Source organism: Varroa destructor, unplaced genomic scaffold (assembly GCF_002443255.2).
Source record: "Varroa destructor unplaced genomic scaffold, Vdes_3.0 BEIS01000004.1, whole genome shotgun sequence".
NCBI classification, from domain to species: Eukaryota; Metazoa; Arthropoda; class Arachnida; order Mesostigmata; family Varroidae; genus Varroa; species Varroa destructor.
The window spans coordinates 15,025,074-15,039,333 of NW_019211457.1; the positions used below are offsets into that span (position 1 = coordinate 15,025,074).

Genomic DNA, 14,260 nt, shown 5'->3' on the forward strand with positions numbered 1-14,260 from the left:
TTACGATTATATTACACCATGTAGATGTATTAGCACATTTTTAGTATCTTTTTAATAAATTCTATTCAGACACCCTCGTAACGTTCGCTTCTCTTACTGTCTTATTCGTATGTTTGGCTCATCTCGTTCTGTAATGGCGTCCTTATTCCAGAGCGATACGCCAATGCATGAAAGTCTACTGGTATCCCGGCTACTACTCGATGACGAAAAGCAGTTGCAATCCGAACGTGTAGAGGAGACGCTCAGCCTAATGGAGGAGCCTGATCCCACTGACTTCTTCCCGCTGCCAACATCCTCACCACATCAATATCACGATCACCAACAACACCATCACCAGCAGCAGACGACAACAACTGCGCTGGCAACTGCCACTGAAACAGGATTCGACAGGGCCGCTAGCGGCTCGTGTCTTATGGACACGACGCCAACAACGTCGTGCGGCGGCAGCAGCAGCAGCGGTGCTGGTCGAAATGATGAAACGCGATCCGATATGCTGCTCCCGGATGATCTCGACGAGGACCGTGACGCCGATCACGATCAGGCCGAAAGTGGCGGAGGTGGTCGTGTAGACGCTATGTCGCAACCTACTGTCGATGACGATCACGAGCAGACCGATCATGAACGCGAGGACGACCCGCTGCAACTGCACAACCAGCGAAGCCGTTGCACGACCGACGTTGACGAATGCGAAGGCGCCGCTGCTAATTTGATGCCGATACATGATGATCATCATCATCAATCTCACCAACCTCACCATGATCATCATCACCACCACCACTCTCACCATCATCACCACCATGATGATGTGCATGAAGCAGACAGCATAGACCTGGACGAAGGCGCTTCGTGCCATTCGGTCGGCGGCACGCTGGGCGACGGAGATGGCGGTTATTCCCGATTAGCCTCCCTCAGCGTCCCCAGTGTACCAAGCGTTCATAGCGGCCACAGCCAAGCCGCTCTCGGTGAAGATTCGCTATCCGAGCTCGTCACCGATGGCCAGCTACTGTCGAATCAGCTGCTGGCACAGAGCGATGATCCCGACCTAGACAACGCGGTTAACTCGATCCTGTTCGCGTAGTAGAACGGTTGGAATCAGTGGACATCCGAGGACAGTACATTAATCTAAACAAATGTTGTTAAAGAAAAGAGCCATGGAGTTGGGCGAGAGAATTCGATATGGTAATAATGACCGATTGCTTCATACCTATGTTATATAATAATATATGTTATTATAGGCAGTATGGGAGTGTGCTTACCACTATGCACGATACGAAAAACGGAAAAGTTGATTAGGGGAAAAGTCAAACTTTTGGAAACACACATTAACCACTATTTAGTGAATTTGTTTTTCCACTATCATGGAATTTTTAGAAAATCATTAACAGCGTATAACATCAATAGAGGTAAAACCAACAACATATTACGTGGTCATCTGTGTGCGAGATGCGTACGAAGAGGCGGCGTTTTCTCGCGTTAAGTACGGCATAATACAACGAGATAGAGATAATAGAAAGGATGTATTGACAACGAGCGAGGCAATATGGCCATGCAACGTGGCACCCTCACGAAACGACCACGATCTTCAATATCGTTCAAAGCTGCCCCCGCCCTCCCCCTCCCAGTAAGAAATAGCGGCCGACGAAGGATTAAATCGATTACTACGAATAGCGTCATAATCAATCGTTTATCCGCTAATCAACGCGACCCGGACCGACGAGCGGATGATTAACACGATGCGCCGGTTAGCAGACGACAAAAAGAAGACAGGCGACAAATGAGGTTGTCTGAAATGTCTGCACGTGTACGAAACAACAGACTTCGAGATAGAGTCGTTCAACTGTACAACACAAACAGGTGTACATTGACTATGACTATAGTGAGGTGGAATGAAAGAGGAGCGTAACAGAAAATGACGATGCAAGCGAAATGAAGCAGCGCGGCGCGAGTGCACGGGAAAGCCGTGTTCGTCCTTCTTTATGAAGGAGGAGAAGAAGACAGGAGGCGCCAGGCCGATTTTTACAACATCGCGGCTCGCTTACCAGCTCAGACGGACAGTGGCGCGAAATAGGTCGATACCAATGGTCGGAGATCAGTGCGGAAGCCTTAACGAGAAAAACGGGATACTCTCAGTTTTATCACGCTACCAGAACAGATCATTACATCGAATCATCGAAATTCAACGTGACAGCGGAGAAAAATCTCGGCGGCGTATTGAGAGACGCAGAGACCTTACAATGACTCCTGGGAAGAGGAAATGTAACAGTTTAACAATGACGAGAATGCGACAATTATTATGAAAAGGAAACAAAACACACGGTCGTCAAAGTTGCGACGAGACTTCGCCCAGAACGTGCATGAATAACATGGCTAGAAAGCAGACGCAAATAAAAGAATAACGTATTATTAACTAACGCAAGCATGCCAGGGAGAGAAGTATCACGATTACTACCTCTAACCACAATTTCTTTAGAAAATGCTCGAGAGGTTACGATTGTCAACTGAAGTACGAACGTGAAAAGAAGGTCAGTCTAAACTAGCATGATACTCTATATAACAGAACTGACTGAAGCAATCAGTCAGAGGAACGTAGCGCCATATAATGAACATGCGAGATGGAAGAAAGTGATGGGTCGATATGCTGCTCAGGAATAGGAGACTCCTCTACCCGATACTCAGCCGGCCTGGACACTCCCGTAGCAATTAAAGCGAACAAGCAAATGAGCTATTGATAACGCAAGTGTGCCTCTCTATACAGATCGCGTCATCGAAATGGCAAACAGATACAGGTAAGGACCAACACGGCATTCGTTCATTGTCGATGAAAGGCAGTGAAGTGTGAAAACAAGGATATATAACAAACGCTGACTGATCATTGTTATGATTACTATAGAGACACGACATACAAGTGTTAATACGATATAAGTTATGGCTGTTGATTTGTCTGTGACTTTTGACAACTACGGCTGGGGCAGGGAGTGTAAACGTGCTAAGCTGACAGAACTAACAGCTGATGGTGAAATCGCATGTAGAAGTGACCTGAAATGGCTGGCTAGAGTATAGAAATGACATTAACTCATCTTCATCGTTACCAGTAATATTTTAGAAGTTACACACGAAAAACAAACGAACGATCCAGACTGTTTTGACCGACAAAAGGCATCCTATCGTTCGCTGCGTCAGTGTATACATGACAACACTTCGCCGATAGCAACATTAGAACAAAAGTATTCGGCAGCCACATAGGCGACAAAATCGGGCAAAATGACTGGTTTTTCCAACTATTCCTTGTCGATCTATAGCTATTAAACTGTCGATGAATTAGTAGATAGGTACTCATCCATATCAAACAACGGGTCCGGGCAATAGCCAGATTGATCAACGATTATGATTCCGTTTGTTGTGTTGATGTTGTTACACATATGGGGCGGTGCTTTGTGTGTATTGATAATGACAGGGAGGATAAAATGGAGACAAGCAAATGATAACGCGACAGAAGGAGCGATACCAGTAGAGAGCGCAGAACTCTAACGAAATCATATATACATATATAGATATGTAATGAAATGTGAGCAAGCCGAGAAGACGTCCAATTAAGAGTTCGGTAGTATTATAGTACGCTTCCGTGTAAACACGAGGTGTGAATGAAACAAAGGATATCACTTTGCTAATACTTGGTACACCAGAGCTTCAGGATGAAAACGCATGTAAAGATCTGTGTGGGAATGTACGAGTTTCCGGTCCCCATAACGAAGCGAATTTGTTTCCGGGCTAGTTTTTGTTAGTCGCGAGTCGTTACGGTGTTCGACGGTCTAGGACTGCCGTAGTCTAGAGATCCGCGTTTGTCTGTCGTGGGTCTCTGGCTCCGTGGGCAATAGGCAATAATAATACCTGGGTTAAGAAAAAGGGACATCGTTAGCATGCAGATCAATAGAGAGAATGACCGTTGTGAATGCTAATGGTTTTTTGATTTCAATCTCGACGGTGACGATGACTATTATTGGATATTTCACAGATTTCGGAACAGTCCTTCCGAAATGGCGTCGGTGTCCATAACCGTAATTAGTGCAGCAGCTATTATTATAGGCAGACGTCTACAATTTATGAGCTATAGCTGATATTTTTGCGAAAATAGACTCGCTTTGCTGAACTCTATTTTTGAACACGCTAGAAACTAGCGTGACATGTTCTACAGAGCTCGATAATATTCTTGGGGTTCTTCTTTGTTTGATCAATTCATAGTTTGTCATATGGCTATCGAGCGACTTAGATATGGTGCGCGTCACCTGTGTTATTGTGTGGAACAGCTGGGAGTACTCGTCGTGTGCGTGTGTGTGTGTGTGTATATGTGTGTGTGTGTGCGTGTGTGTCTGCGCAAGGATGTGAACGGAGCTGTTGGTGCGGGTGCTTTGAGGGGACATTTAGGTACTCAAGAGTTCATAATAGCGACAGTGACCGTAGACCGCCAAATCGAATTGTTGTCAGTACCCCCGGAGCTATAGCTTTGTGACAACGTTCATCAGACGCAAATTAGGCCTGTTCTTTTTTCAACTCGCTGATTTTCCTCATGTGATCAAGACAGTAAAAAAAAGGATCCTCTTGAATATAAATGACTATGCACTTATTACGCTTCCTCTGGAGCAACAAAGATGTATTTGAACTAGGTTTTTTTTTTCTATATCGTAATGCTCATTGTTTTCGACTCCTAAGAGAAATACAGAGCTGAGCTGAGCTGGTTTAACCCAAATGGTTGCGCAACGCACGGAGACAAAGCTCAAACTGACCAGGGGTGGGATTATAGGCCGCTTACTTAATTATCACCAGTTTAAAGGAAAAGGATGTTGTCTATTGTGTTAAAACATTGGGAGAACGGCATTTTTTACGAGCTTACCTGCTCGCTGTACAGAGTCCAGCATAGATAAATGGTGTATTTTGTATGCGCATGTGTGTTTGGGACGGATCTAGTGTGAAATAAACATTGAACCATGTTGTTTGTAGCTTTCAGTTTAGCCAGATTATGGCTCGCAATTCCCTTCAACGTTTCGTCTTTCTTTTGATTTCCTGATCGCAAAGAGTACGCCATTCTGTATGTCATATGTTTGTTTCGTTACCATCGTCATTGCTGCTTCTCTATTTGGTGCAGTCTGTCAGAAACTTTTACGACGCTATCTTTTACATACTTTAGTAGTCTATTCATGTTTGTTACGATTTAAATACAAGGTGAAAACTTTAATTGTTTGTCCGCCTACAATGAAGCTTATCTGTATGTAAGTGCGTGTTGACGTGTTTAAGAGTCTGTGGTGTATATTTTTTCTGTATAGCGCCACGTGCGAACGCGCGACATGAGCGCGTATCACGTTCGCGTTTTGCAGGTACACTCCAATGGTGCGCGAAGCGAGGTATTAGATCGATGTTGCTTTATAATTAGGGGCGTATTTTTGGAACGTGAATTCGATTAAGGACCTCTAGAAGAAAACATCAGGGAGAATAGCTTAAGGCCGACGGAATCGTGAGTTGTTCTACGCTATGAGAATACAGGCTTTTGTGAAACAGGTGCACACGTGATTTTGAGCTGACAGTCAATGGCGGCAATTGTACCGGTAGAACGCGATATGGGACGCAATTCGTTAGCACCTTTTAACCCGTTGCTTGTCATAAATCGCGCAAATAAGATTGCATAGAACGAGAGACAGGTAATATACGACTGACATATATGATCATTTACATAACAACTGGCGAACGAGTTGATTGATGATGACGCAAGAGGAATACTGCTACGCTTATCGAGGGAAGATAAACATGATTTCCATTATACACACCATCACGCTAATCACAAAAGCAACAATTAGTAACATTGTAATCAATCAGTTATTAAAGTGCGATTGTAACAAGGAAACAGGGACAAAAACGAAAACGATGTAAACATGACGAAAAATAATAACACGTTTCAATGTTTTTTTTTTTTTGTAAATGTAATAATACCAATACCACTAATGATACTTGATAATTACAATTACCGATATAGTAGCAGCTTGGAGTTGGAAGTGCGTGATATATATATATATATATATGGAATTATGAAGATATCCGGCAAAAGAGATTAGAGTGTAAGAAAACCGTGACGGAAGTTCATCACCTGCGCTATATTGACGATAACAAGAGCAACAACCACAACAATGACGCAATTATTATTACTATGAAATGCTAGTAACTACTGCGATCCAAACAAGGTGATGACTCAAAATGATAGAAATCGCTGACCCGAATCGTTTTCGTGAACTGTAAAATGACAACACAAAAGCATCTGTTCCATCATTTTATAATTGGAGGGAAACAAAATGAGAGAACAACTGCTATGGCTGCTAACGTAGTGAAGTCTTCTCTACAACTCGTATATATATATATATATATATATATATTTAATGAAGATATGAAAGCACCGTAAAAGGTGAAAAATTATTAGTGAAAAGAGATCTATAATCTATATATGATTCAACTGTAAATTATGTGTAAATAATGAAAAGCGAGATATAACGATGACAGAATATTAGTAAAATAACAATAATAATGAGCGGAATGGCGACTGGACAGATAGAGGCTATCTAGCGAAAAATAAAATGATTCTATATAAAAGATACAGTTCGGATGACGAGGCCTATGGAGAGGACAGGAAAATTATATTAAGCGGAAAAGGCGGAAGGACGGGAAGCTAAACTAAGTGTAGCTGATGTTAATGAAAGAAGAGGATGGAAACAAAGACAGATGACAAATAATGAACAAAAACTCGTATATGTACATATATATAGAAATGAAAAACATAAAGGACAATTAATTTTATACATCAATATAAGGGTGTGTTGTTTTTCGGAAAACAAGGACCAGCGTTTCGTAGATATCCCCTAGTAGACTCAAGTTCGATGATACGATTCCAACGATCGCGAGAAGCTGCAGCCTGCTAATCCTTGCGAACAGAACGAAGCTTGCGACATCGTTCCATACCTTTTCCTTTTATCTTGCTCATTAAACGTGAAGTATACACAGTATGAAGGTGGCTTTTCTCTTTCAGCTCCGTTCTTTCTTAAGTTTTCTCGTTAGTGAGAAGGGACCGATTGGACCGGAACTGAAAATATCATCAATTACGACGTGACTGTGACAGCAGACCAACAGAGAATAGGTATCGAGTTTGATTTCTAGCTAAGACTTTTTAATGTTTTCTAAATTGTTTAATGAAAGGGTGCTTAACTCGTGATGCGACGTTACGCTATAGTAAATATAGTAACACCTCCAACTTGCAATAGATCTGAATTCAGCTTTGCCGTTCAACAATGGGCAGGCATCGCTGGTGCTGGTGCAGGTTTCTCTCCCTAAAGAAAAAGTACATTTAATATAAATATGATTAACTTAGCTCAAAAATTCAATAACTTTATCAATTGCATATTATACATAGAGAAAGAACGTAACGAAGAACTTGTTCCTTGTTGATTGTTACACTACATTTTGAAAATATTTGCCCCAGTGAAAGCTACGATCTACTGAAAAGAAACGCTAATATCCAATGTAAGTGCGTAATTTTCGGTCGTTTCCAGCATGGACCATTGTATCATTCATCTAAATATCATTTTACAATGGGAGCTCTGTATTGCGCTCGTCGTATGACATACGTGGTTGTTTATTTGCCTAAACAAGTCGTATTAGGTAGAAATTATTAGAACCCTTATACCTGTAGAAAATATTAACATTTAGCTACATTAATTGACCCGTAGTGTATGCGTTATTTTCTTACGTCATTTTCACCTATGCGAAAAATTGTTGGCTTAGCCTCTATACGCCATACCTGAGCCGCTAAACATATGGAGTAGAAATTCGTACATCCAAAAACTGCAGTGTATATTCCCTGTCAACATACGAGAACCTCCGTTGTGTATATGTGTGAAAACGGTATGTTGCTACTAGTAGTCACAGGGGTTCTAGATGTAAGCGTAAGTAATTATGTTCGATAGCTATCTTTACTATTCTTTATATAGGCCCAATATATATAACGGGTCATCCATCCTCGATGTGTTGATTCAGAGCAATAGTACGGGCGTCCTGCAAAAATGACTTCTCCCTTAATAACGTCAATGCACAGTGCCAGCTGACTGGAACCATATGTCGTCGAGCCATCTGCATACCGTCTGCCTTATGATGGAAAGCGTTAACACTGGTAAAACAAAACCTATGACGCGATCCCGGTATAGGCATATGCTAGAGTTTACAAATGCGAATCAGCTGAGAGAACACTTTAGGATCTAAATACAGATTCGACACGGAATTACGATTGCGTTGCAGTTACTTTTTAAATCTAGGACACTTACATAAGCTTCACCTCCTGAGTTCTCATTTTTATAAGACCAAACAACGGCATCTTCGTGCACCACACCCGAAGTATCTGTAACTGGCGCAGCTATCGAGAAATTAACTTGTGTCTATCTCTTAACATCACCTCAGCTACTTCGTTAGCGGCTCCATTCACGCGAACTCTCTCTAGATGCATAAATGGGGCAATAGATAACCTCAACCATTTTAACTTCATTACAATGCGGCGTAGAAAAGTTTTTACACATGCGGTGCATCTGCCGTGCAGTACATACTACCGTTGTAAATGTCAAGCCTCGAGGCGGCTCGTGTAAAATCTTCGTAGAATATTCCCATTTCACTCTTTCACAGGCCAAATTTTCCATAATTATGTGGATTAGGTATATTTAAGAGAATAACATTTGTTTTAATTGCTTGGTCCATGAACCGCAGTTGTTGTTTCCGTATGACAGAAGAAAAAACAGACGCGCCCAACGATGCTTTTGCAATGGTTATTTCATCCTAAATGAATACGTTTATTCTTTTCGACGGGTTTTGTACATGCACCCATATGTTATATACACAAAATGACATTTTCAGCGAATACGTATAGGCAAACAAACAAGTTAAGAGCACCTAACGCCCAGTGCTCTTAGGACTGCTGCTGCGTGGGGACGATGCCGTTTCGGGACTGAGCGTAACGGGGTCCCCCTCGAAGCTGACGAAAGCTGTGAGACAATCATTATCAACAAGTTTTTGCAGTTCCTCTGCTCTCAACGGGCTCCGCTCTGGGTAAAGCATCCTGCAACGGACACAGATAGAACGCATAGTATAAAAGGTAAATTATATGGATCAAAAGCGTTCAGCAAGGTCTCAAATATATCATCTAGAAAAAGTAATAAGAATGCGATGTTCGTCTTAGATGATAAACTTGCTGAAGGCGCGACGAAATCATCGATGACACTAAATAGAAGAGAGAGGCAAGGCGTATCTTCGTATGTTTCCTGCGAGTTACTACTGTATTTCGAGGTTTTTGAAGTTAAGCGCTGAGGTTAGCGGCATATTGGACGCTGACCAAGAGTTTATAAATTGAAGAAACTATTAATGCCTTTTGAAGCAATTTACGATGTCTTTACGCATACACAAATACAATGCTAACACGTGAGTTGCTTTTATATTGATGCACAATACTACGTATTTAATTCAAGGTGGCTCTCGTATCATTTTCGGATGTTTATATAGAACTTGTCTGTTTGTAGTTGCATTCTGTTATACAAATAACGTCCTGTTATAACGGCTTGACTGAGTAGATGTTTCTCTTAGACCTTTGGCAGAATAAAACGTACCGAACGATAAATGGTACGGTGTAGGGGTCGTCGTGTGGCTCATCTGCAGAAAAACCGATTGGCGTCACGTCCTGCATAGCATTTTCCCATCTGCCCTTCTTGTGCAAACCCAGTTCGCTCACCATACGCCGTGCTTCGTCTCTTTCGCTTTTCTTCGACATCTGCCATGATGACATTGAAAACAATGAGAACGTTTACAAGAAGAAGAAAAGAGAAAATTTACAAGCCCGACCTTTTGACTGACGAGCCTTATCTTTACTACTATTATGGGACATTAATCTAAATAAATTAAAGCTGCTAGTCTTCAACAATTCTGTCATATTCATCGTAAAACACTTTTTATCAGAAATTCTAGAGCGTGCCAACACCAGGCCTATCAACCTCCCGTTGATACTTTTGCATCTTTATCATTACACTGTAACGCTGAAAATTGTTTTCATAGAGCATGAAACACAAATCAAACCTGTACAGCAACCATGACATATGCCACAAGCTTTACCTTAAGTCGCCGTAGTTTGTCTTCGAGATTATTCAAGTATCGTTGACTGTCTGGCATTTTAAACCGTGGTATCGTATCGTCCTTGTCGTGCTCCTTTTCGATGACTTCTGAACCTTTTGAAATTATTTTGATTGAAATAAGGTGAGTAACTTTCTTAGTGAGGACTCTGTAAGGAAATTGAGTAACTTTTTTTTTACCTTTTAAACTTTCATCTATATTTTGCACAGTTGTCCCAGCGTTGTAATGCAGCTACCATTGCCGTTCCTATACGTAGTTCCTCTATCTGTGGATATTCGAAGTAACTCGTGTACATTTCTGTTCACTAGTTACTCCTTTTTGGCTATGAAAGGCCCCGTAACCGCACGAACTTAACAGGAAGAACAAGCGCTGTGTACTCGTTTGCTCAGTCGGGGAAGTAATTGAGATATAACAATGAGGTCTGGCGCGGTCATCAAGTAACGAGACTGCGGGCTTTTGATTTTTATGCCAACAATCAATGAGTCTCTTGAGGGACTCGATCTAGCGAACTGCATCCATTATTTCACTTCTAACAATGACAGATGGCACTGATGTACACCGCAAGTAGTATAACCATCTCATTTTAGAACCTACTTGATACTGTTGCCATCGCTCTTTCTCTCTCTCTCTCTCTCTCTCTCTCTCTCGGCGATTGGGGTTTAATCATACCTCTCCCATGGCGATTGTGTGCTCATGCGAGTTATTTGTTGTTCCGCGTCGAATATACCTCACGAATTTCCAACTGCTTTAGAGTCAATTTACGGAAAACCCATTTTTACCTAAGTTCCGTATGTCCAGTATTTAGGTTGTTATTTTCTAACATGTTGTATGTGATTTTCCAATGTTAACAGTACTCTTAAACTTCAAGCTATGCTTTTACGAAAAACCTTGTCGATTGCGGCAGTGTTTTCCTGTCTTTCCGGTCCCAACATCTGCTCACCTTCTCGCTAACTTTCAACACTCCAGTCTTCGTTCTTGGAAGGTTTGCGCCATTCATGCTGAGGTACGTATGTAAAATAGAAATACACACTTGTACACACGTCAAAAACATGGCCTGCGTGCCATATCTTCTCTAGCAGCTTACTCAGGCCAACTCTACTCTGTTAATAAATGTGCCCGAATTATGTCACGGGAAAAATGTGCAGCTCGTTTGCGTTGCATGAAGTATTCTCGTTTATAGCGTGAAAAATTATGTGGAAACTTCATTATGGAAAAGCTATTAGCTGTTGTGTTAATCAACATGATAGTCTAGTAACTAGCTTCTATTCGAGGTTACGAGGAGGATCTGTAGGCGTATGTTCGATTAGCTGAAAGAAAAACGACCGAGTGCAATCGTTTACAAGTGCCTTTGCTTCGGCTAGTGCTATAATCTTATAACTTTACACTAACTTACAACAAGTCACACGATCAAATGGCTCGAAGTTATCTTCAAAGCCTCCATGTTGGCCACCTCCTGCTGAGGTCGTTTCGCCCGCACTCTCCGTGTCACAAACAATGCTATCTCCTCCAAACCCCAACGCGAGTTGCCACGGATCGTCCACTGAACAGCTGATTATGAGGGCTGCCATTTTTTACTACTACCATCTGCCCCAAGCACGGACACAGGAAGAGATCCGTTTTCCTAATGCTTCGTTCTCTATTTAATCTGGATATTGGACCCTTGATCCGTTGAAGCGTCTTGTCACTTCGCTGGCGCTCTTGCGAACATTGTTCAGAGAAAAAATTCTTTGTCCATTAAGCTCACGAGCTGCAGCTGCAACCTTAAACAATAATCCTCCACAGATACAGTTATATTTTTCACCTCTATTGTTCTTTCACTATTGTTGACTTCTCAGACTTCCCCCACACGGCACACGCAAAAGTCAGGACGTAGAGAGCTTCCGTGTGCCTGATGCTCCATTTGATTATTTTATGTCTGCATAGGTGACGATGTTGTCTTTTGTTTACATTGCACATGCTGTGTTGTGACTCCCTCACCTTCTTTCTTAGCGTTTTTTCCTCTCAGCTGTCAACGAATCCCGCCGTTCTGCCTGTCATAGATGACTACGATCGTTCGTGTTATTACCAGAAAAGAATCAGTGAAATCGAGAGAAAGAGAGAGAGCACAGGAAGCTGTCTGCGACTTCCCTACTACCGAAAAATTGCTGCTCCACGGCGCATCGCACACAAATTTACACGCATATCATACATAAATGCCTAGAGCTTCTAGACCTTCATACAGTACACGGCGAATTCATGCTGGGGCATTAAGAATACTTAAAACCCGCCGTGGCCCCTCGCTAGTTAGCGACGGATTGTTAACTCCTGAACGAACAATGCTCGTGCAGCGTTAAAAGCTGAACGGAGCAGCCGAAACGACATAATGCATAGCGGTCGACCGTGCGGCGTCGAAGCCGTCGGCGCAAGCGAGCTGCTGCGAGTAGTTCTGTAACCCTTTCTTCAGCCTAGCAGGCGAAGGATTCCACCCAGGAACAATTGGGAAAAAAGCTTAATCGCTTGAGAGTCACAGGAATCAGTTGCTAACCAAGTGACAATTTTTAATAAGTTAAAGTTAAATCTGCATGTTGGCAGGGTGGGAAAATTCGCATAGAGAATGTGCATCAGATCTTTTAATAGAAAGAAAAATGTCTCGCGATAGAGATTCAGAAACCTAAAGAAGAACAATTTTGATATGGGCTGAGAAAAGGAAAATGGGAGATGGCGTTTAAAAACATTCCGAGATCAATATCTGCGGTAACTTCCATTGCTTGGTTGGTTTTTCGTCGTTGGCAAACCCGATATAAGCTTCGACATTCGGTGTTTGTTTCGCTATTAGTAAGGGAGCCACTTCCAAGGCAGAAACTCAGTTGTAGGGTGCTTTAAGCAAATGTTAAACCGGGCTGTAGTAAATCTCTATGACAAGACTTAAACTAGCGACTCCAGATAGCTGTTTTATCAGCCAAAATTTTAACGGTGCTACCATGCGCTGCGAATTCCCATAGACGAACATATAAAAATATGGCGTCTATAGGCGAGCAAGTTTGATAGAGAATGGGTCAGATGCAGATAGATCTGTTGGCCATCCATGATCTCGTTACGTCTGTTGGAGGATAAGGCTAACGCTTTTCAACGTTATCATGACGATAGCAACCGCATTGGATCCTATTGTTTCCTTAGTGTTCACTTTACAATATAAACGCTCCTGTATAATCGAACGAATCCTATATAGCCGAATAAACATGGTTATTCGATGATTCATATAACATAAGTAAAAGTCCGTAACAAATGGCAGAGTCTTTGATTCAAATCGAAGATATTTGCATCAGCTAAAGAAATCTTCGTACGTTCCTATTTATATTGTGTCTAAACGCTAAACTAGAGAATTCGGTGTTTAACCAACATGCTCAGGTGTCATACAATTATCGTGGTCTGGCTAGTTTTTAAAAATTTTACTCTGCTTCCTTTTTCCCGCCCACTACGCAGGACATTTAAAGGCCTTTGCCTAACTCTTCTCTTATACCTCAATTCATTTTTTACATTGGGATTTTTTCGTACTCTACCTCCGTTTTACTCATCCTGCTGCTGGTGGGCGCTTCGGTAGTCGCTTGTTTGCTACGAATTTTGTAGGTGTCGCCTTATAGGGCCAACAATTTTTCTTTCCCGCTGTCCCCTACCCTATCGAGCTCTTGTGCATGTGTGGAGGTGCTGCAGTGGTGAGGCTGGTTCTCCTAGTCTCCGCTTTGATCCCTCCCCCGCGTGCCTCTCCAAACATGGGCTCAGAAACTCTAGGTCAGAATTTATCTCTTATATCCACCTCTATTTTTAACAGCGCATCACAGTAGAGCCACATAGCTGACGATATTAGAATGGTCCAGTACGATGTCGTTTAACGTTGATAGTCTTCTATCCACTAGTAGCCTTTGTTTCTTATCATATGGCGGAAACGTCAAATCTACCTATTGTGAAATTTGTTTTTTAAAATCAAACAAAGTACTATGAAATACTTAACTTTTGTATAGACTTTGCACTTATGAAACGCTTGATTAATTCTATAGACTTGATCCTCTCACTTTGTTCCCTTTTTATG

General features: G+C 42.0%; 2 protein-coding genes across 2 annotated transcripts in view; one reads left to right on the forward strand and one right to left on the reverse strand.

Moving 5' to 3' along the window:
- Window positions 1–6,847, forward strand: part of LOC111249826 (uncharacterized) — a 28,103-nt gene extending 21,256 nt beyond the window's left edge. Inside the window, exon 10 of the mRNA XM_086986627.1 lies at window positions 152–6,847. Within this exon, the coding sequence (XP_086842753.1) occupies window positions 152–1,078 (927 nt within the window). The 3' untranslated portion in view covers window positions 1,079–6,847. The remainder of the gene's footprint in view (window positions 1–151) is intronic.
- Window positions 6,848–8,827: 1,980 nt separating this feature from the next.
- Window positions 8,828–12,157, reverse strand: LOC111249220 (uncharacterized). The gene is made up of 4 exons (XM_022802780.2): window positions 11,588–12,157; window positions 10,177–10,289; window positions 9,678–9,838; window positions 8,828–9,133 (listed from the first exon to the last, which is right to left on the reverse strand). Exons 1-4 carry the CDS (start codon window positions 11,760–11,762, stop codon window positions 8,968–8,970), a joined length of 615 nt encoding a protein of 204 aa, XP_022658515.1. The 5' UTR covers window positions 11,763–12,157; the 3' UTR covers window positions 8,828–8,967.
- Between the last annotated feature and the right edge of the window lie 2,103 nt (window positions 12,158–14,260).

Bases quoted from the DNA above. Each gene is read 5' to 3' on its own strand.
- LOC111249220 (XM_022802780.2), bottom strand. From the start codon at position 11,762: ATGGCAGCCCTCATAATCAGCTGTTCAGTGGACGATCCGTGGCAACTC. The intron at 9,839-10,176 runs GTAAAGCTTGTG...TCATCATGGCAG, and splicing joins ACAAACTACGGCGACTTAAG to ATGTCGAAGAAAAGCGAAAG. The intron at 9,134-9,677 runs GTACGTTTTATT...TGTCCGTTGCAG, and splicing joins ACCGTACCATTTATCGTTCG to GATGCTTTACCCAGAGCGGA.